Source organism: Bombus pascuorum, chromosome 2 (genome assembly GCF_905332965.1).
Source record: "Bombus pascuorum chromosome 2, iyBomPasc1.1, whole genome shotgun sequence".
NCBI classification, from domain to species: Eukaryota; Metazoa; Arthropoda; class Insecta; order Hymenoptera; family Apidae; genus Bombus; species Bombus pascuorum.
The window spans coordinates 2,864,180-2,886,940 of record NC_083489.1 but is presented as its reverse complement, the minus strand read 5'-3'; the positions used below and the strand labels follow the sequence as shown (position 1 = coordinate 2,886,940).

General features: G+C 34.3%; 1 protein-coding gene across 1 annotated transcript; it reads right to left on the bottom strand.

The window, feature by feature from the left end:
* Positions 1 to 18,393: 18,393 nt before the first annotated feature.
* Positions 18,394 to 22,196, bottom strand: LOC132916303 (uncharacterized). Its single transcript, XM_060976183.1, has 4 exons — positions 22,012 to 22,196; positions 21,192 to 21,420; positions 19,997 to 20,245; positions 18,394 to 19,309 (listed from the first exon to the last, which is right to left on the bottom strand). Exons 1-4 carry the CDS (start codon positions 22,112 to 22,114, stop codon positions 18,736 to 18,738), a joined length of 1,155 nt encoding a protein of 384 aa, XP_060832166.1. The 5' UTR covers positions 22,115 to 22,196; the 3' UTR covers positions 18,394 to 18,735.
* Between the last annotated feature and the right edge of the window lie 565 nt (positions 22,197 to 22,761).

Genomic DNA, 22,761 nt, shown 5'->3' with positions numbered 1-22,761 from the left:
AGATATGGGAAAAGTATGAAAGGTAATCAACGCTGCGAAGGAATGGAGGAAAAGACACGTACGTAGGATGGAAAGGAGGAATCTAAAATACGTCATAGCGGAATGCGAACAAAAATAAGGGTACAGAAGTAATTGCGAAAACTGTAGGAGAAGACGAGAAAGGAATTGAAGCTTCGAAGAAAATAGAAGAGGCCAGGAAGAGGTAAGTGTGCATACCGAAAGACAAAAAAATCGTATCGCAAAGTTTTTAATGCAGTTGCATATAACAGAGTTAGGAAGAATAATACGAATAACGATAGAACGATAAGAAAGATAATGACAAGTAATGTAATCGTGTTTCTTAAGAAGTAACAGCGTATTCGAAACAACTTCGGTGTATCTTTATGTTCGTTCGTAAAAAAATTTATCGAGACGTTTGCACGAACCTGTACGTCACAAAGTACGAAACAATGTGAAAGATATCGGCGAACGCCTGCGTTTGCAGCCACCAAACGATTTCAAGACTCGCGATAGATAACGGCTCGTTTCTTAATCGACCGCTTTTAATCGGATAAAATCTTTTATTACGCATCTATTGGTATTCGTCCGCAAGTAATATCCGTTAGGCATACTTAACGTTGCCTGTTAATGCCTGGCATATTAATATTCATTATCGAGGGTGTGTAAGCCGGCGGGATTCATAAGTGGCTGGTATTAAACATGCATTCGCGAATCTCGGCCGCGTACGAGTAAAGCTAACCGCTGCATAACGATAACGTCGTTTGATATTTAAACGATCGATATTGGACGTTTTATAAATCGTTATCAGCGGTTCGTAATTATCAAGCAAAGTACGACACTTCGATGCTAATATCGACGCGTCGACACGGTGACGGATAAACTGTTTCAATTGCAATTTATGTTCATAATATAATATATAACATATTTATGCGTAATAACGACCAGATGATCGATCGATAACTGTGCCAATGAAAAGAGAGAGGAGTTGTTTTTACGATCGCACAAAGAAACCCGGCGTCGACGGGAATCGAATCGAAGCGGAACCGCAGAAAAATCGCAACGAGTCCCCCGTCCTCCGCGTACGCGAACCAGAAATGTTATCACTGCTACTGCATTCCGCGTGGAATTCTACTAGGTTTCAGTCGCAAGGTCGGGAATTCGTGACATCGCGCGCGTGCCCCGTCGGTCACGCACGTTGTTCCATTTCGTTTGGATCTTAGAAGGGAGGATGAAAATAAAAGATCAAACTCGATCGTGGAACAAATCGTCGATGATATTTAGGAAACAGGTTAATTAACCAGTAGCGCGATGCCATCGGTAGATTGTGAATTTTTGTCAATTTACGAGAAAAACTGAAACTGCAAGAATCTATAAAATACACGTAATATTCAAAAATGTGCATTATGTGAAAACTACATCCACTGCGATATTTAATTCGTGAAACAATTTTTTTAATTAACAAGAAGCGCGACAAGCAACGATAGATTGCGACGTTCTATACTTTCGCGAAAAATTTGGTAGTGCAAGGACGCATAGAATACATATAATACGGGAAACTATATAATTATATTCAAAGCATAGTCATCATTATAACGTTCAGTCTAAAACACAATTCTTCACGCTTAGATTCTTTTTTTTTAACTGATCGCTAGAAATTAACCCAAAGAATCGATGGAACAAAAAGGTAAAATGGTACAAAGACGCATAGAATACATATAACACGCGAAACTATATAATTATATTCAAAACATAGTCATCATTATAACGTTTAGTCTAAAACACAATTCTTCACGCTTAGATTCTTTTTTTTTTTTTTAACTGATCGCTAAAAATTAACCCAAAGAGTCGATGGAACAAAAAGGTAAAATGGTACAAAGACGCATAGAATACATATAACACGCGAAACTGTATAATTATATTCAAAGCATAGTCATCATTATAACGTTCAGTCTAAAACACAATTCTTCACGCTTAGATTTCTTTCTTTTTTTAACTGATCGCTAGAAATTAACCCAAAGAGTCGATCGAGCAAAAAGGTAAAATGGTACAAAGACGCATAGAATACATATAACACGCGAAACTGTATAATTATATTCAAAGCATAGTCATCATTATAACGTTTAGTCTAAAATACAATTCTTTACACTTAGATTCTCTTTTTTTTTAACTGATCGCTAGAAATTAACCCAAAGAACCAATGGAACAAAAAGGTAAAATGGTACAAAGACGCCTAGAATACATATAACACGCGAAACTGTATAATTATATTCAAAGCATAGTCATCATTATAACGTTTAGTCTAAAACACAATTCCTTACTCTTAGATTCCTTTCTTTTTTTAACTGATCGCTAGAAATTAACCCAAAGAGTCGATCGAGCAAAGAAGTAACACGCGGAAGAGAAGAAAAAAGGAAAGGAGGGGAGAAAAAGACTGAAAACTACGGGACAAGATGATCGCGTGAAACGAAGCACCGCAACGGGTTACCCGTGGGCTTTTCCACAAAAGAAACAAAACTTTTTCATCGAATGAGGTCTGGGTGAGTTCAATGCCTCTACCTCTCTCTTTTCATCCGTGGAATAGACATCGATGGTTGTATGGTGGCCAGTCGACTACCGTGTAACACATGCACCGATTGCTGAACGATTACTCACGTCCGGGCGGGGCGATTAACGCCGCGAAACAGAAAGCAATTCGACCTCGCCCGGAACCAAACTCAAGGACCAATTATCCAGCGACTGGTAGATCGTTTTGCGATCCTGCGTCACCGCAGGAGGGGTGTCTATAACGAAGAATTCGTTTCGCTGCTACGACAGGGTTCCGCTTAGACTTCGTTTCCATCGATTCTCTTCTAATCCGCTCGATTTCTTCCTTTTTACTGTTCTTTCTACGCGATCGGGTATAAATCGATGTAACGTAATAAAAGATCTATCTGTATCCTGTTCGTTGTACCTTGAATCTGCCGAGACGGAAGAACACGAATAAATATCGTTCAAAGAAGACGAAGAATTTTTACGTTTCGTTGTGTTTTGTTAAGCCTACCACGGCCTCGATGTTTTTTGATCCAATTTTTTATCATCGAGTCCCGCGCTTTTCCGAGAAAAATAAACTCTCAGTGTGAAATCGTAGCGGAAAATTATGTAGGTTAATGACTGTTTTTCTTTTACGTTTGCAGATAAAACGAGAGAAACGTGAGTGTTTTTTTATTTTTCAATTTTTAAATTCAACACGCTGTTAATTAATCTCATATTCATACATTCTGGAATATTAAAATAACAACTGTCGTAAGATTAACTATACGGTCAGATTGTTTTCTAAATTTTATGAATTGAGGAAAAAGCGTACAAATCCGAGGACACCTGGACGGTAGGATCGAACAGAAGAGGGAATTTAATCGAAAACTATGCTTAGTTATCGGAAAAGGTTAGAAACAAACAATTTATCGTATATTTTGTTAAATATTTGTATCGTCGTGATTACGATCGATTACAAACGCGATCTCGAGCAGCTGCGTGACAACACGAAGTTGCGTTACATTTCTAATTTTTGTTTCATAACAATAATTTTGTTTAGTTTTATAATATTTTTAAAGGAACTACAGTTTCTTCTCTTTTTACCGCCGCTTTGCTTCTCAGAAACGATCAACGAATCGGGTTTCAAAATTACGTATCACGCGTTTTACATAAACACGATCCTCAGAATTTTGATAGCGGAACGGTAAGATTCTAATTAATTCGTTTCACCGGGAAAACCACATCCAAGACGGGAGAATGTGTTTGTGTAACACGGTGATTTCGCTTTGCGGAAGGTCGTCGTATTGGTTTCTTTGTAATTCTTGCGTAAAGGAAAATGTTGTCGCGAGTCAACAACCGAGTAAATGTGGTAAGTAAATCTCGCTGCTGTACGCGGACGACATTTGCATCGCCTTTTTCATCGCGCTATATTTAGATATCTGTGATCTCACGAATCTCAGTTGATTCATTCCGGGTGTTTTTCACGCCGATGTCTTTCTAGCATTTCGCACCTTGTACAACTGTTGTTTCACCGTTTCAATTCGCTCGAGAATCTATTGATTCGCTTCTTTCGAAAACGACGACACAATTTCGTATTTAGTTTTTTATTCGAACTTTATACGTTTAGTTTTCGGAACTGAGGAACTTCCTAAAACGAGAAGAACGATGAAACTTGCAAATTGAGATTGAAATTATTGTTTTCTTAGTATTAATCATATTAATTATTCATAGTTCCCAAAAGAGTTTATTCTCATAAAAAATCTCATTAAAAGAGTAATTCGACTATTTGACTGAGAAGCAAAGCGGCGGTAAAAAGAGAAGAAACTGTAGTCCCTTTAAAGATATTATAAAACTAAACAAAATTATTGTTATAAAACAAAAATTAGAGATGTAACGCAACTTCGTGTTGTCACGCAGCTGCTCGAGAAAAATAATTAATGTCTATTTATCACAGGTATAAATAGATTTTCTTTGAGAGAATTCTTTAGTTACGAATATGCTGGTACAGTGTAAATATTCTAAATGTAAGTATCGTTTTAGAGGAAGGTAGAAAAGATTAAAACGTTCCTCGACCTCCGACCCCGGTTGAATTAATCATCAACATGTTTATAAACATCAAATCCTCCACTTCTGTTTCTTTCTCCCATTTTTTCCCCATTGTTTTTTTTTTTTACTTTTCTTCACTTCGTACTTTTTGGAAGGGTTGGTTTAGAAACATCTTCACGGTCGATACTGCGTGTACAATCGAAGTCGAGCTCGGTTCCAGAACGCGGGAAATTGCTGTGAGATTGACGGGCCAACAATGAGCGTGCCAGTGGCACGAAGGCCACTCTATCAGGCCACCGAGAGGTTTTTAATAATTACGAGAGCTCGCCATCGCGACGATCCTGCACATCGACGCGTGGAACGTTCGAAAACAGCTCAGGCTACGAGACCTACGCGTTTCTATAGCGCGCGTAATGTCAATGCTTTTACGCTTTTGCACCGTGAAACTGGGCGTAATTAAAACGCCAATTATCTGTTATGTTTTATATCGCACGTAGTTTTTTTTTGTCAAACCTGTTATCAAGTCTGCGTAACAGCTGTCGATGGACCGTTAGTGAAATTACACTATGTACAAGCATTTACAATATGTTGACTCGATACGCGTTCCAGTTATTTTTAGTAGCTTAACCAACTAGTTTCGACCAAGCTCGAAATATTTAGCAACATTTTTTGCAGATTTCTCGATACCTGAATTAAATTAGTATAACGAAGGACATTTGCCTGGAACGTGACACACATTCTACAGCTATAAAGGTTAGTGTCAAAAATATATATATGTAAATATATTCTATAGATAGAAATAATTCCACGATTCCAAAAGATATGAAAATAAAATATAGCACCATAAAATGTAGGACGCGTTGCGATATTCCAAGATAGTTCTTTGCATTTTGTTCATTGTTTGTAAATTGCGTTACGTACACGTTATTCTTCGGAGAATCTTCGAAGTATTATTATCTCAGTTTCATATACGTTTCATGTTTTAACGTTATTTCGTTATTCGGTAATATGAAATATTATAAAAAATATCGTATAATATAAAATTCGTATAATATCAGGCGAAAACAGTTACCTTCTTTTCGATCGTATCGAATTTGTCCCTGAAGAGGTCAAAGAACGCGTTAAAAAGTCTGACTCGTGCAAAACGATAGATAATCATTCTTAGATATTTCATCGACGACCAATGCCCACGATCACTCATCCGTCAATTTGCTTCCGTCAATTTGCTTCCGCCACTTGACCTTGAGTCTCGCGTTTACCCTGTCGATTCGCGACTTCCTGAAATCATCGCGCTCTCTCAAGCAAGTTCTTTCTCTTCTTCCAATGTCATTGAAACGGGCAATTTCGACAGTCGCTTTTTAGGTTACACGAGGCCCCGGAATTTCATCGTTTGACCTTCGATTTTCGCCATAGATTGTCATCGCACCGGAACCAGATCTCGGTCGAACACGTGTATCTGTAAATTTTAGCAACAGAGACAAACAAAAACCGATATCGCGTTGGTCTGGCAAAAAAAAAAGGAAAAAAGAGAAGAAAAGAAAGATCTTCTGCATGTTCCACCGACACGTCATTTTCTTACGTAACTTCGATCGGTTTTTCGTAATACCGGTCGAACTCCTGATCGGCTGTTTTTACCACGTGTTCAGTCTGCCGGAGGTTGTGACAGGCGATTCAACGAGTTCAAGGAACGCTCATCCTAGTTTTAACCTGTCATTGTCTCGCGTCCGATTAATCAACGAGCAACGAAGCGTGATCGTTTTCTCGAGTCGTGATCGATAGTGAATCGTGAAATGCTCGCGAGATCGGCGTGACTTTGGAATTTCTGCAGTGAATTTAACCCTTTGCACACCGGACAGCGATTTATATTGGATAAGAGATTCCTTCAAAACTGATAATTTGGATGAATTTTCATATTTCTGGAAGTGATAATCGTATCTGTGTTACCATGTCCTATGTATTATACCATATACCATAGGCGCTATAATTATTTAAATTGAATTCTTGGCTCCTTCGATATCTATTGTTATATTGTGGTATTATAGTATTTATTATAATATATACATATATCGTGAATATTATTATATTCAAATTTGTTAAATTTGTTACACACAAAGGAATATATTGGGTCGTCTGAAAAGTTTTTTTCCTTTTATAAGGAAATAATGGATACACGATATTTTCCGTTTTATGTTATTTTATCGAATGACGTATGTTCCACTTTGTTCTATCAAAATAAAGATCATGATTGAATGATTAATCTAATTAATTCAATATTTATTATAAAATTTATTGAAAATTTTGGAGAATTAAGAGGAACTAAGTATCTTAAAGTTTTTATTGGAAAATTAATTGATGAGTAACTGATGAATCATATAGAAAATGATATTGATAGATTAAATATTAGATGTCTTGTTAAAGTAAAAATATAAGGAATTAATCTAAATAAATTTAATATTATAATATAAATTATGATATCTAAAAATATAGAAATATTTATAATATATTTATTTGATGTGATTATTTTAAATTCATTAAATAAGTATTCAATTAATAATTTAAAAATTATTATAATTCGAGAAGGAATTGATCAATATAAATTTGGAAATATAATAATTGGTATAAATATAAAAATTCAATTAAATTGAATATAATTACTGATTGATGGATCAAATGTTTCAAATAAATTTATCATAATCATATTCATTTTTTGTAAAAAAATTATTGTTTGTATTTTTTATTTTTATAAATAAAATTAATGAGTTTTTTAAAATAATAGAAATAAATATACATAATAAACACATTAAAAAAAATAATTAATCAATTAATTGGTATTATTTGTGGAATTCATTAGAAGTAAATTTCAATTACTATAAATCATTTAAAAGATCAATTCTTTAATTTCAGACATCTGATGAAATTAAAAAAATAATAAAAATATATTAATTTTAGAATGACAATCTAATGTTATTAAATTAACTAATTTTTCAATTTTTCTTTAATTCAATTTAAAAAATTATTATAGGAAGTTCTTTCTATTATAATAGGTATGAATCTATGATTTCAGAACATTGTCCAAAATAAATTCCTGGTCGGATACAAAATAAATGTAATTGATTAATTCGTGCCGGAACTGCATCAACTTTGATTCCTAATGATGGAATTGTTCAAGAATGAATTACATCTAATAAAGAAATAATTATTCGTATAGAAATTTTAAATGGAATGATTAATCGATTATCTGTTTCTAATAATCGAGATTGATTTTTTTGATTCATAATTTAATATATAAGAATCAAATTCATAGTTATTAAATTCGGGATATTCATATGATCAATATCATTGATGACCAATAGCTTTAACAGAAAAATAAGGATTTATAATTTCATCAATATAATATAAAATTTTTAATGATGGTTATTTTTAATAACGTTCGACAGATTAGGTTTCACGTTTGTATAAAGATGCATCGTTATAGAAAACGGGTCTGTAAAAGAAAGACACTTTACGGACAACCTAATATTTCGTATCGAAATGAACAAAACATTTTTAACATTTTTAACGTTTTAACACAGAATCGCCAAAGGTTAAGAATTTGGAAGGAAGAAAAGATTTTGTATCTTCGTTCAACGAAACAATGTATCTTTCGTCCAAGTTTCGTTCTATGTGTGTAAATAGAATAATTAGAACGAGACGTCGATTAAATAAACAGATATGAAGAGGAAAATGAAAATTAAAAATGAAGATAAAGGTCGTGCGAGGAATTTTTCTTCGTATCTACTTGGCGGAAAATCTTCTCGAAACGTTTCCATGATTCGACGATAATTCCACCCTCGGCGAGTTAAGCTCTTGGAATACCTTGGAATTTTATGGCCGACGTACCTCGGTTAAGACTCGACATATTTCATAGGGATCTTCTAGCGATTCACGAACCACTTATTCTGGATAAGCAACCATAATCGAGATTTCTGACTCGCGGTGACATCCCGACGGAAACCGACTGTCTTCGTTCATGTCACGATGTTACGAAATCAACAGTCACTTGGTTGATTCTATCGTATTATAACGTAACATATACTACGACGTTTGAAAAATATATTATTTAATCGAACAACGATTCTTCCATTGTTCCTGTATTTCCAATTTCCAGCTAACGAACCACATTTTATCGATAAAGCTACCGAATAAGAATCTTGCGATTCTATCGAATTTTACAAATTTACGTATATCTATAATTCAGCGTATAAGATATCCATTTAAATTGAACAAGAAGCTTCCCATTTTTTCTATATTCTTATTTTCCACACAGGAAGCTTATCGATGGAACATTCAAAATTCATGATTCTCGTTAAGAAAGTTGTATTATAATCGTGCTTAATTATTCGCCAAGTAATACGAGTCAACGCAATGTTAAATCGAAGGCAAAGGGTGAGAAGAAAACTACAACTACGGGAGGAAGAAAGATACGAAGGAAGAGAAGAAAAACGCCGCATGCCGGTATCTCGAATCGTCTTTTCCCGATTTATTTCCCGATCGACGAGATATATTTTCTTGCAATCAGACGCGATACAGAAATCTAGATTTTATATAGAACGTAAGAAAAACAGTGGGCACATTGTACCGTGAAATTGTTGCGAAACGGGGAATACATTAGTAGGAGCGATGTTAAAATCGGTGACTAATATGTTGATCGGTATTGCGATAACTTTTTGTTAGCAGTGAAAACCCGGTGGTAAAAGGCGTACAAATATCGCATGTAGACGTTTTAATCCTTGATTCGAAGACAAAGAGATCAAACAACCGCGCCACGTTTTCTATTACTGTCGTTAGCGAATCGTAAGTAAGCTTTTAAACGTCTAGTTGCTGTTACGATTTCAGCGATAACTGTACGATCGTTTCTCGAAGAAATTTATCCGATAAAAATAAGAATTTCGAAAGAACTTGAGTAGAAGCAATCGATGACAGAGGAAAAGAATTTTAATGCTTTAAGAAACTCTTTAGCGCGTAACTGAAACGAGAAATCAATCGTTTTCTTATTTCACGTTTGATTCTTTCGTAATTGTGCGTTAGATTTAAGGAATTCTTTAATAACGGAAAAATATGATTCCATAGAAAATTCCAAACGATGCAGTGGAGTTTACTCTTAAAAGCTGTCAGAGAAATATGTTGGCTTTGTTTCGAGGATAGAGTGGATAGAGTTTCGGTGCACGTTTTTAATTCGAGAACGAACAGAGTCGAACAAATGCAAGTAGATTTTTCTAATTATCATTCGATATTATGCGAAAGATAGAAAAGTTACTACTCGTAATAACTATGAATAACATGGCTACGATCACAGGACAATGATACTAAAGCGAAATTCACATGTTAAACCATAATGTTCAGCTGTAAGGGTTGAAAGAAAAGAAAATTATTTTGGTGGACGAGTCGGTGTAGGACAAACGTAGCATAAGATACAAGAAAGTTCCATTCTATGTGTAAGGTGTGTTTACTCGCGTATCAGGATTGTGATATAACGAGACACGCGTTCTACGTGTGCTTGGCGACCTTGCGTGGATCTCGAGTGAAACCTAAGACAGCGAGGGATGCAAATTAATCGTTAATTATTGTAATTATTTAGAATGTATGTGATCGTTAAGCGTTGCAGCACGGTTGGTTTAACTCGATCGAGTAGCAGTTGAAATGTTTTGTCAGTGTCTAAGCTGTCAATGCATAGGATCTGATAAGCGGGCCTATCGCTGTTCGAACGTTTAGAATTTTATTAGTTGCCAGCGTAACTATCTAGTGACACCGGAAATTACATATCAAATACGGAAATGTTCGGTAAAGTAATAACGCTTGACAGCATGTTGAAAGTCAATACGCAAATTAATGATCGAAATTGCACACACCTACGTACACTATGTAATTTCCTCAATAATTTTATTAATAGACGATGACCTACTTTGAATAAACAACAAGTGGGATAAAAGCAATTCGGTATTCTAGCTCGTCGTTGGTATTCCAGCAACTGCACGACCAATTAAAACGATTCGTCAATGGGATGTTTCCACGTCGGAAAACAGGTTACTGGGTGGTGTGTGGTTTCAGGAAAACAAATTTCTAAATAAACTTCGTTTCTGTTCGAAATAGCGTGAGATTGCATAAAAGTCAGCGAGTTATTTTATTAATTATTGTATTATTTAGACGAAAGGGAAGAGACGTATTCGCGAAACGAATTCGTTGTTACATAGAAAAGTTTATAGGTTGATTTTAGATAGAAAAAATCTAACGATATTATGATTCAAGGGCAAGCATGATCGACTCTGCTTGGGTATATTTTTAACCGTAATCGAGAATAAAAAATATGCTGTAATTAAATACCACTACGACGTAATATCAACAATCGATTTAAATGTAAAATTTAATTAGAGACAACTACGGAATGAAAAATAGCTGAAAGGAAAAAATGAAATCGCTAATCAATAACAACGTTTCCAACGAGAATTACAAGGAAAAAGATATCTAACATGATTCTTCGATAAAATCTGTCGTTTCGAGTTACTGCACTTTCTTAAGGACGATTCCTTTTCGACTACTCTTCTTCCGTATCTGTCAGTAACCTCTCACGGGGAAATCCTACGGCAGTAGGTCGACCGGTTGTCGAGTCGCGGTCTTTCCCCGTTTCCGACATCACACCGTGTGATTCGAGTTCGTGGAGGAGATATTTCTCGGTGATTAAAATCTTTTCCTCCTACATTTAAGAAGCTAGTACATTGGAGTGTCTTCTTATTTGAGCATGTTAGAAGAAAAGGTGATAGAAGCGAGAAAACTTTAATTTTAGAAGATTGTGGCTAATATTACATTCCAATATAGAGGTTTCCAAACATCAAAATACGTTTTAACAGTCTGTATATTGGGTTGGCAACTAAGTAATTACCACCTAATGACAAAATCTGCAATCACTTAGCTGCCAACCCAATATTTTAGTAGAGTGTATACCTTATATTACTAGAACGTTTGCAAAAGAAATGAACACGGGAAGAAAAGACTATTTGTTAAAAATTCCCGTAAACCCCGTATGGTTGCACAGCTGTGAATGTATGAAATTTTGATGAAGAAGTTCCAGATTGATTATTTCGATATGCTGTTTGGTTCGACCAGTATTTTTATAATTATAGCGTCGATTATCATCAAAAGCAATCATGTTATTATCGATATTGTGTAACGCCCTATTAAAGATGTTGTGGCAAATAAAATATTCATATAACACGCTCAACGCAAATAGATGATTATGAAACGAGTAAAACAGCTGAATCGCAAGAAATTGTAACCAATTCCAAGAATCTCGATTAGTCGTCGTACGTTCCGCAAACGGTTTGTAACATTCACCACACGAAACAGGTGAATCCAATTTCTGTAATTGCTCTTTCCGCGTATCCCTCGGATTTTGATATAATTGTCGGGCACTCATACAGAACATGTATTCGACGAATCGTACGTATGGAATGTTTAATGGAGGGAATGATACTCGTTTTTCTACCGAGAAGTGGTGCAACAAAAAACTGCCTTCACAAACCTGTCAAGGTTAACCGTTCCAACGTAGCAACCCCCGAAGATCTTCGTTGCTTCTTCTAGGTACGTGTCTTGTCGAGGCAATGGACTCTTCAAGGATCAAAAATTAAAAACCTTCTACGACCTGACGAGTTTGGGAAATTTTCTGGTAAAATGAGAACACTCTAATCCTTGATTACGGATTACTGGCCTTTCAGCAGGCTCTGAATTTTTATTTTATTATCATAATCTATGTGGTAACAAATTTTAGAAACTTCAAAAATCTTGAATATCTTCAGTAGCATTAGACGATACGATTAGAGAGTATCGACTTTTTACTTGCTACGCCTGATTTATTGAACTTTTATTCGATTACCTTAAAGCAGTGGAGAATTTTATAATCTCGAGGATCGGAGAGTAAATGCTTCGATCGTGAAAGACCTAAGTAGACGAAATGTATTCAATGTGATTAAATAAAATAGTTAGAATAGATTAATGTTTGTGGCGTAATGATTTAATAAATATAATAAAATATCGACTAATTCGAGAGATTAGAAGTCTGTGACAATGAAAAAAAATAAATGAAAATTGCATTGAAGCGTAAGATATCACATGTAGAAATAGCATAATTATCTGAAAATGAATTATTTATAATTTTCGACTGAAGGTTACTTACGAAATGAACTTACGAGAGACCTAACGAATAGAGAGCCTGAGATAAAAATCCGTGGCACTGTAACGCAATATTGCAGAACCAGGTGCAATATTTTTTAATACGAAGAAATGCCTCGAAGGAACGTTTAAATTAGTCGACGGTTAATACGTAGAGGAAGTGGTTAAGTCGTAAAGTATAAGAACATTTTTCCTACATATGAATCCTTCTAGGTAACATGACAAGCTGATAACAACGAGACGAATGAGTTAGTTTCTTTAAGCGTAAACCTCAATGACAATTGATTCTTATAAATTGTTACGAAATCATTATCATTGTCAGGATCGAGATATTTTATTACAATTATAATTACAATATTTTATTGCTCACGATTACTGAGAATCTACCAATGACACACTGACAAAAGTAGAACCAATAGATTATATGCGATGTATTAATAATAATTAATCGAACCTACATTACTGATGCTCGCTGTATTTATATTAAATTGAATTCATTCTAATAATTGATATTGCAAAATCTCAATTTGAAATACAGAAAAAATGTATAAATATATCCGATATTTGGTAACGAGTAGCTAGCATAATGATCTCTTATAAATCCATATCATAGCAGTTTTATTTATCACTAATGAAATTAAGTAAAAAATATTTGTAAGAAGATAACATTATAAAATAACAGGGATAACAAGTATTTATGCCCATTTGTTAGACCATACATTTTCAAATAATTAAATTGTCAATTGTGTATTATAATTTTGCATTGATATCTCTATTTACCTGTCCCCTGAGACTTGATTTGCTACAATAACGTAAATATATATTTTATTACACGATAAGTGATATACGTGCATATTTCATTGTTGGTGTCATAATTTCATAACTCGAGGAACACGTTTTTCAAGCTGTCACCATAAGAAATCTCGTAGGTTTCAGTAAGATCATAAATATGACAGGTCGACCGATGCTGTTTTATAAAAGATAATCTCGTTAATAAATTCAATTAGGAAAATAATTTGTCATTACTTATCATTGAAAGATACTTTCTTGTATCCTTTTGGGAAACTAAATATATTTATGTCAGTTTTGAAGCAAGGCTGGGTATCACACATGTATCTACCTATATTATTTTTCTCAATCGTTTCAAAATACGTTTACAGATTAAAAATATGTATTACATAGATGCAACTGAAGGATCAAAGATAATTATCCTTCGAAGAAGCTAAATAAATTGTCAAAGAAACCTTCGATTTATTAAAACGATGAATAATCGCGTCTTCGATAACTCATCGATAATCTGTGATTTCTAAATGTCACTTGTGAAATAAAGATTCTCGTGATACGTAAATAATTTGCATGTGAGCGCGAAATTTAGCGTTACGGTTATAGAAAAAGAATTTTTAATACAAATTATATTAATCACCAAATATCACATCGATAATTATACCTTGTTATCTTCACGATTGTAACTCGGTACACGATTGAAACTTTCCTCGAAGAAAAAGATTTTTCATCAAATGGATGATCCGTGACGGTAATTTCCACGTGGATCAATTAAACGATGAAAGAACGACTCTTCCTGATATATAGACAAAGTACGTGTAATCCTCCGTATATGGAAGATCAAACGTCTAATCAGGATAAGGAAATCCAAGGTCTGCAAGGGGATCGCGCAGCTGCAGGACAAGTCTGTTTAGATCCATGACCAGATTGTCTTGAGATCACGTGCGTCAACCGAGGAAAGGAAAGAAAGAGAAAATATCGCGATAATGAGCAGTCATTGTGTCTTATCGATTGTTAAAGGAAAATAAATCAGTTACGCAACGCTTCACTTCTTACTAATCGGCAGGTTCAATGAGAATTATCAGACGAATTATCATCAGGGTTCTACTTCAAACTGATCTATCTTCTTATACCTTTTTGATCCAAATACATATATACATGTTTCCTGCGAAAGAATGAAAAATTCATGATGCTTTATTTTACCGAACAAAAAACATTTGTAACGTTTTAAGATATATAACGCAAGATTGCAAGGTGAAAGCATTCGTTCGAATAAAAATTTATTTATATTTTCTTCAAGCTCGAAGTATTTTTTTTTTTTGCGTTAGAAAAATACAGTTAGGTCGAGAATGGTCGAAAGAAGACAAAAACGTAAAATCAGGTTTGTGAAACGATTCGTTTTCAGTTAATCTACAATGATGAATCAAACTCGCGCATAAGGAAACCTTCTACAAGCCAGTTTCGGATGTGCGGTTTTTGACGGGACTACCTGTAACTGGTTCCCACGAAACTGGCCTTAATCGACTCGTAAAAAGATCCCAATCGTCTATCATGGTTATTTATATTACGGTGAATTTGCTATAGGATCTTTCGTATAGTTATAGTATGATCCAGCTTAGCAGATAGATAGATATGCCATTTTATCGTGAACAGGAAACACTATCGAAGCGTATAGTTACAAAATCAGGAAGAAAAAAAAAACTTCAAATAACGAGGTTCATTAACTGTGTCCTTGGCAATACTCCTCGGAAGTGGCAGAAATATAATGGTTGTGTTACTTATCATAATATGTTGCTCTTTTGCAATAGCGAATGGAAACCTATCGATAAATCTGTCGATAAATAGTCGAAATTTGTTGGAGGAAACGATCGACAGGCTTCTAACAAGAACGATCTTTGTCAAATTTTCCACCTTATTAAATAATAACGTGTTTTAGCAATTAGAATTCATAACATGGTGGAATAAATCGAATTACTAAAAACGATATACGCACACCTATCTATGATAAATAAAAAGGAATAAGAATAATTCCTCGACTTGGTGGTTTGATTAAATACAGTTTTATGATATACCTAATTACAGATATATTCACAAACTATTTCGTTAAAAAATCTCAGTTGTATAGTTGCTTGGTTTTCTTGTAGAGAGATAAACACAAAGAGCCATTCTTATTACGATTATTTCAGTTTAATCGTTTCTAATAACTCGTGTAAACCAGTGCCACACGTATTCGAACTTTGTTACAATTACACCTACACAATTACGTTTTTGAGATATTAAAATGTACAGTATGTGCAAAAATATGTAACATATCCGAAATATACGCTATTGGTTGTTAAAATATTTCGAATATTTAGTAAGCACGTATCCATTCCTTCGATTTGCGTAAACATTCGCAGTCTATTCACAGCATTTCTTTGTTCTAGCACATTCCATCGTGATAATTACCGCGTGGTATTTGAAAAGGATAGAAGATTTATATCGAACGAACAATAGACATCGACGATCCATCGAATTCGCAATTCTATTTCTGGAAATAATGAATTAAACGAGTTGATTGCAAGTTAGTTATAACGCTATAGTACTATAGTACTCAGTCGATCGGCCGAGGTTCGAAATAAACCAATAAAGATCATTATTCATGAAAAGACGCGATCGAGACGCGCTATTGTTCGTCGATCTGACCAGTTACCTGCGTTTGACGAGTATACGCGTCAAACAAGAACTTCATCTCGGTGCTTCTGACGTGTATTTATTTACGCACTCCATCGCCTAATCCCATGACAGATTTCTAAAACTAAATTCCGCATTAATTGGTCAAGGTCGTATCGATCTCTTAACGACGCGTCTCCTAATCGTAAACTGATATCCATCGTCCCTTGCCGACGTCTTGTGACACACACGTTCACTCGTCAATGGCGATTAATTAGCGAAGGATACAGAGTTTGTTACGGACGATTTATTATTTGAGATATAGATCATCCATCATCAAGTACAGGCGCGAACGCGATACAAAAGTCACGCCGCGTAAAAAGCAGATACAATAGCTTCCGCATGATCGCGTAATTTAAATGAATTATCAGTTAATGTTCAATTATGCAACGCGATTTGATACAAAGATATGTTTAACGTAGAAGTTTCATTGGCTCTGGTTTATTTGCATGCGATATTACAATAGTTGTTTTATTTGCAACTTTATCGCAGGTGGAGTTATTGGTTGTATAACCAGGAGGTGTGTCAGACGATTTATTCCTGAATATTGATAAGATTGATTCGAGTAAACGATTATAACGAAGGCTGGTAGCAACCGCTAGAGAAGAGAAACAGAGGAAAACCACTGGAAATATCCGATCGGGTGATTAAGAAGGAAACAAACAAGAGAAGAAAAGAGGAAGAAGAAATCGCGCATCAGAAAAATCAAAACACGATTTGTTTCATTTTTCTTCGATTCCTATCGGCCAGGATTAATTAATTGAGTCGAGCATTGTTAACGTTTGGCGAGTGAACAATTTTACCGTGCGAAAAGGAATTCGGTTTTCGATCGTCCGTTGTCTCTCATTATCTGATCGTGTCAATGCACGCCGTGAATAGAAATACGAGTTGGTTGCCGGTTGATCAAGATAGCGAATGGATTTATAAAAGCATTAAATTTCTAGTCCCTATGCCAGTGGCAATGTAAGAATACGAGGATGCCACAAATTGAAAAGGAGAATGCTATTATCGCGAAGAAAAACGCCTGCAGTTACCCAACGGTGGGAATACCTGCAATATGTTCTCGTCTCGATTAATTAAGCTGCGTGTCTCTGGATGATTCAATGAGGAAACGACGACAAAGGATGCGCGGTGTGTTTCATTGCGTAATCGCCCACTGTTCTGATCATATACTTTTGACGTGAACTGACCACTGTGATATTTATATCGAAATTTTTGGTAAGAGTCGATCTTAAGAATTCAGCCTTGACGGAGAAGATTTCTAAGATAAATGCCAAAAATTGCCTTTAAAGAATTGCGAAAATAATGTTCCAATGAAAATTAACAGTATTCGTTGAAGGCTATTCTTAAAGTACACATGTTTTGCTGTAATAAAATTACTCCATCTATTCTGCAAGATCAAATTAAACAAGTTACTTCTTATACTACTATCATCTGTTTCTAATAAATATTTTTTGATCATCAAATTTTCAAGTAATAATTTTCTCCCGATTAAATGATTTACGTAGAAAGAATAGATTCGTCCAATTATTCAATTTACAAATCACTGTGCAAGGATGTGCAGTGCATTGTGCAGGAATCGTGACTTTCGTTGAAACACGTGTCTCCTTCCGAACATGATTAATCAAAGATTATCGCAAATTGCTTTACATAACGCTTCGCTTGGGTCCACGATAAAGCAAATCGAAGCAAAAAGGGCGATTCTCGTTTGAATTGCGAAGAAGCAACGTGCAGCTGGTAATCAGTGTCAGCACATAAGAGAGAAGAACGAAGAACGTTTATAGAATTAATCGAAATGAATGATATGCTAATGGATTCTTGATACTACGAAGTACGTTGGTAATTTCAAGTAATGCATTTTATTATTATCCAGTTGTAAAAGTTACAAAATCATCCCAATCTTTTATAGCTCCTCCGAAATATAACGCTTTAATTATACATTTCGGAGGAGCTATAAAAGATTTTGTTTTTTACCAAGAAACTTAATTAATTTACAATCGCTAATTTACCATGAAAAACAATTGTAATAACGATCACATCGATATGTACAATATATATAAAGCATACAACTTAAATACATGTATATAATTAATTTATATCAATAATTAACGACGACAAACAATCGTCAAGAATTAAATAACATAAATATAAATATATAAAAGATAGAAGATAACGATTCATAACCATTATTATTTATATAACGAATTATTATTTGTATTAAGAATCTTAGCTGAGATTCTTGTTTCCAGAACGAGAAAAGAAATTATTTTGTTACATAATTTATGTTATTTATATTATTCCATTATGACAGAATATTATACTCGACGTTCTTCTCGACACCCGTTATCTTCTATCGTATACCGATTCGTTACCTGTAAGTTTCTTTCCAACATTAGGAAGCTCCATGTACATGGTTTCGTTCCTAGAATTAGTCCCTGTTTTCGCATAATCAGAGACTCGAATAGAAGGTATAGAATTTCTTTATGCTTGCCGCGATGAGAATAATTTAGCAGAAAAATCTTCGAACATACCTGACAAACTGGCAAATATTCTCAGCAGTGGGAACTCGCAAAACGAAATGTCTTTTTTACGAGGCATTCCGTTATTGTTTTCTTCCCGATAAAATTTCAGAGTAATAATCAAAGCTCCTGTGGTTGTTAGAACAGACGTTGACATACTTGTACTTTCGAATATATCTGACAATTGAGATCGATTCATCGTTATATCATTGATGGCCAGATTGCAAATTGATTTTTCGTTCAGATTGACGATCGATGGATAGTCGTTCTGGAATTCCTTCGAAATCCCATCGTACTCTTCCATCTTATTACCATTTGTCGCCATGGCTTCGTCATCCATCGGTCTCAAGTTCGAACCGCTGACACTGATCCTCGTTGAGGTGAATACGCTGGCAGATCGATTCTTGTGCAGCGCCATCGAGTGTCCAATTGGCGATAAATTATTGGAAGTTCGAGTAGGGATATCTAGCATTTGGTTTCTAAACTTCTGGCCACTCTCATTGGTTTTTAAGTCTTTGGCTCTTAATTGTCCCAATCTGGAAATTTTTTGCACAAAATTTCTACGATAATTTAATGATGAAAATACCGACATATCGCATTCGTCGAAAAATTCGTAGCGAAATTTTCGAAAAATTTGAAAATATTCTATCATAGTAATCAATATTTTTTACAATGCTTTTCTCATAATGCTGTTTACTATTTATCGTATATCTATATAATCGCTGTTTCAAAAAAAAAAAAAAAAAAAAAAAAAAAAAAACGCCTTTTAACAATGGATTTCTCGAATAGTGTCGCAGATATTTTCTAAAGATTATTTATTTTTCATGTAAATGCAAAATCTTTAAAAATAATACTACTTTTACCGACAAATGCCAGATCGTTCTCTTTAATCAATGCGTTTGGTCTGAAAGCAGTATTATCGAGCAGTATTTTACAAAAGAATATAATAAAAAATTCTCTTCAAATCTTATAAAAATTCATAACGCTGAAAGCTATGTACATGTACACAATGTTTTATAACATGTAACATCTACACGATAATTAAATACATGATATAAATATAATAGAATAAACCTATCAGGATTATTTAAAAAACTATTAGAATCACTATGAACTTTCCGACTACCCGACAGAGTCTTTGATTTATAAGTAGAATATCCGATGACATTCGGTTGGAAAGAAAATAAGAATTATGGCAAATACTGAAATGTTCGCGTGCCAACCTCGAGAAAATTTCCGTCCTCCATTTTAACTTTTTGGTTTTTTTATCCGTTAAATAACTGTGTCTGGGTGAATGTAGCGGAGAATTAGCGTAATAGTCTCGGACAGATTCGGCAGTGTCGTCCGTCGTAATATTCATAGGAAGTGCTTCTATCTGAGCTTGCACTATTGTCGTATTTCTACAGGCCTCCGAGGAAGAATTTGTGATATTATCTAGTTGATTTTGCAGCGCAGGTGCCCAAATCGCTGTTCTGGAACATTTTGTCACACTCGATAAATCTCAATTTGCTTTCCATTTAATGGAACTTCGTTTAGTATCGGAACTAGTGACATTTCTTATCTTTGAGATTGTTAACGATTTTTCTTTCTGCGAAGAACAAATAGTTCCAGACTCTTCGGTTTTGTAACTAGCGCAGAAAATAAACAAGTGGGTTTTTTGTGGTTTTTTTATAAAACTAATATCGTCCTTTAGTCAGGTAAAAAAAAAAAAATAATTACGTATAAAGCATTGATATCACTGTATCATTTCGATTATAATAATTTCCCTATAGTACAATGTATTTAGATATATATATTCGATAGTTCATAGTTGGTAATAGTATCATGGAGGATCAAGGAAGGAATTTAATCACAATACACTGTTGTTATTATTTCTGTATTCAGAGGTAGGATCACAATAGCTATTATTTTATTGTTTGGATAAATCTATCAAAACGTTCTGAGCCGGAAAATTTTTATTGCACTTTCTTACACGGTCTAGGGATAAAAAACAAAAGATCATCTTAAACCTATCGATTAAATCTATCGATTATATCTAGAACTATCTTCTAGTTACTATTTATTGTAATTAGCGCATCTGCATATAGGTGGCGAGCACAAACTCACGTTGTCATTTTCAACGTACAATTAATCGTAAAATTTGAAACGAATAAAGATCAATTTCAGTTATTCCTTGGAAATATGAATACGACGTAATTTTGAACGGAAAGAAAACGACGTGTAAAAAGATAAGTAGTTTTTTCAAATAAAATTATTATGTCTAACAAATTGACAATTCATCTGACAAGTTAATTTGTCTTTCTTGGTTAACAGGTTAATTCACTGCCAAAGATGTTTAGCTCGTCAATTAAAAATCACCGATACTATCATTATCAGGACGTAAGTGTTTCTAAATTAATAAATAAACACGGTTATTACCTGCGTCCATTGTGAGGTAACTCTGCAGAAACAGTCCGCGTTTCTTCCGAGAAAACCGGTCTTGCCTCTTGCGCAAGTTTTATTTCCTTAGTTTTGTCCAAATTTGTAGCATTCTCTTTTTTATCTGACACATTGGGAGATATTTTATCCGAGCAACAGTTTCGTTCTGAACGTGGCACCCTAATGCGAACTACAGTTGATTCGTTGTCTTCGGTAAGTTCGTTCCCGTCTAAAAAATTCGGCCACGGTTTTATATCCTTCGAATTAATGAAATTTTTAATTGTAAAAATACACAAAATACGCGTAATATACAAACATATATGCGTAAAATATTCAAACTCTCATTTCTTTCAATCGTTTCACCTTTTTCATTTGTCACCTTCGTCACATCTCTTCAATTTGCATAATTATCTACAGTCTGATGATCGATTATGCGTGATTAATCGTTTCAACGATTTTCCTACGTACTTTACTTTTCGATAACATAAACGTAAGAAAGATCGTATCACGACCAAGTTCATTGCCAAAAATACTTTTTTCGATCAGTCGATCAATTTCATTTTTCGAACAATAAATGGATTATGCCAATAGATGGTATCAGTAACTTTAACGAAGTTCGATATCGTGTCCCATTTAATCTGCTTGTTTTCTTACTGCTGTTAATCTCGTAATTAAATGTTCACAGATATAACTTTTTGTGTTGCGATTAAAACACGATTAATTAACGATGTCGTTTGTCAATAATTGATATGACGAGTATGAAAAATTCGAATTCAATTATCGATAATGAATATTGAAGGAATTAGTAACACACACTCACCGTTATGTTGACACAACTTTTTACAGTAACAATACTGTCTGATATAATAATTTACAATCTCAATTATAGAATATAGCAACGCTACACCCAGACACAGCAACATTTTATTCTTACGTTTAACGTCTATATCATCGACGAACTAGTGTACGTTAAGTTATGGATTATTCGATACCGTCCAACAAATAACGATATAACGAAGAAATAAGAAAAGTCAATGTCAAATCGATAAATATTATGGAATACCTGTATTCGTCGATTGATCGTATGGTTACCTTCATCGTTAACAGCGTTCGTTATACATCGACTAAAACTTCGTTCAATTTCAATTAAAAACTGGAAAATCACGATCGATCATTGATATTTTTATCTAATGACAATATCGACTATTTATCATTTATTATTTCTCAATGTACCTTTTTATTATTAAGAACTAACGATTAACAATCGGTATTTGTAATGGAAAATCTTTTAATTGGAAAACTTTCGAGAATTAATCGACCGATGCTCAACTACAACGTACTTAATTACATACGCTTGCAACTGTATTGTCAATCATAACTGATTCCATAATGTAGATTCATTAATCGAAGAAAACATAAATATAGACAAGTTTGCATACTATTTAACGAAGTACAGACATTCTGATTGCGTAAAAATCGGCATGTGTTATTCTTAATCTCGTGCAATGTAACAGCATGAGAAATTCTCGGCGTATCGTAATGAACGTTCGAATGATCGTTAACGACAAGA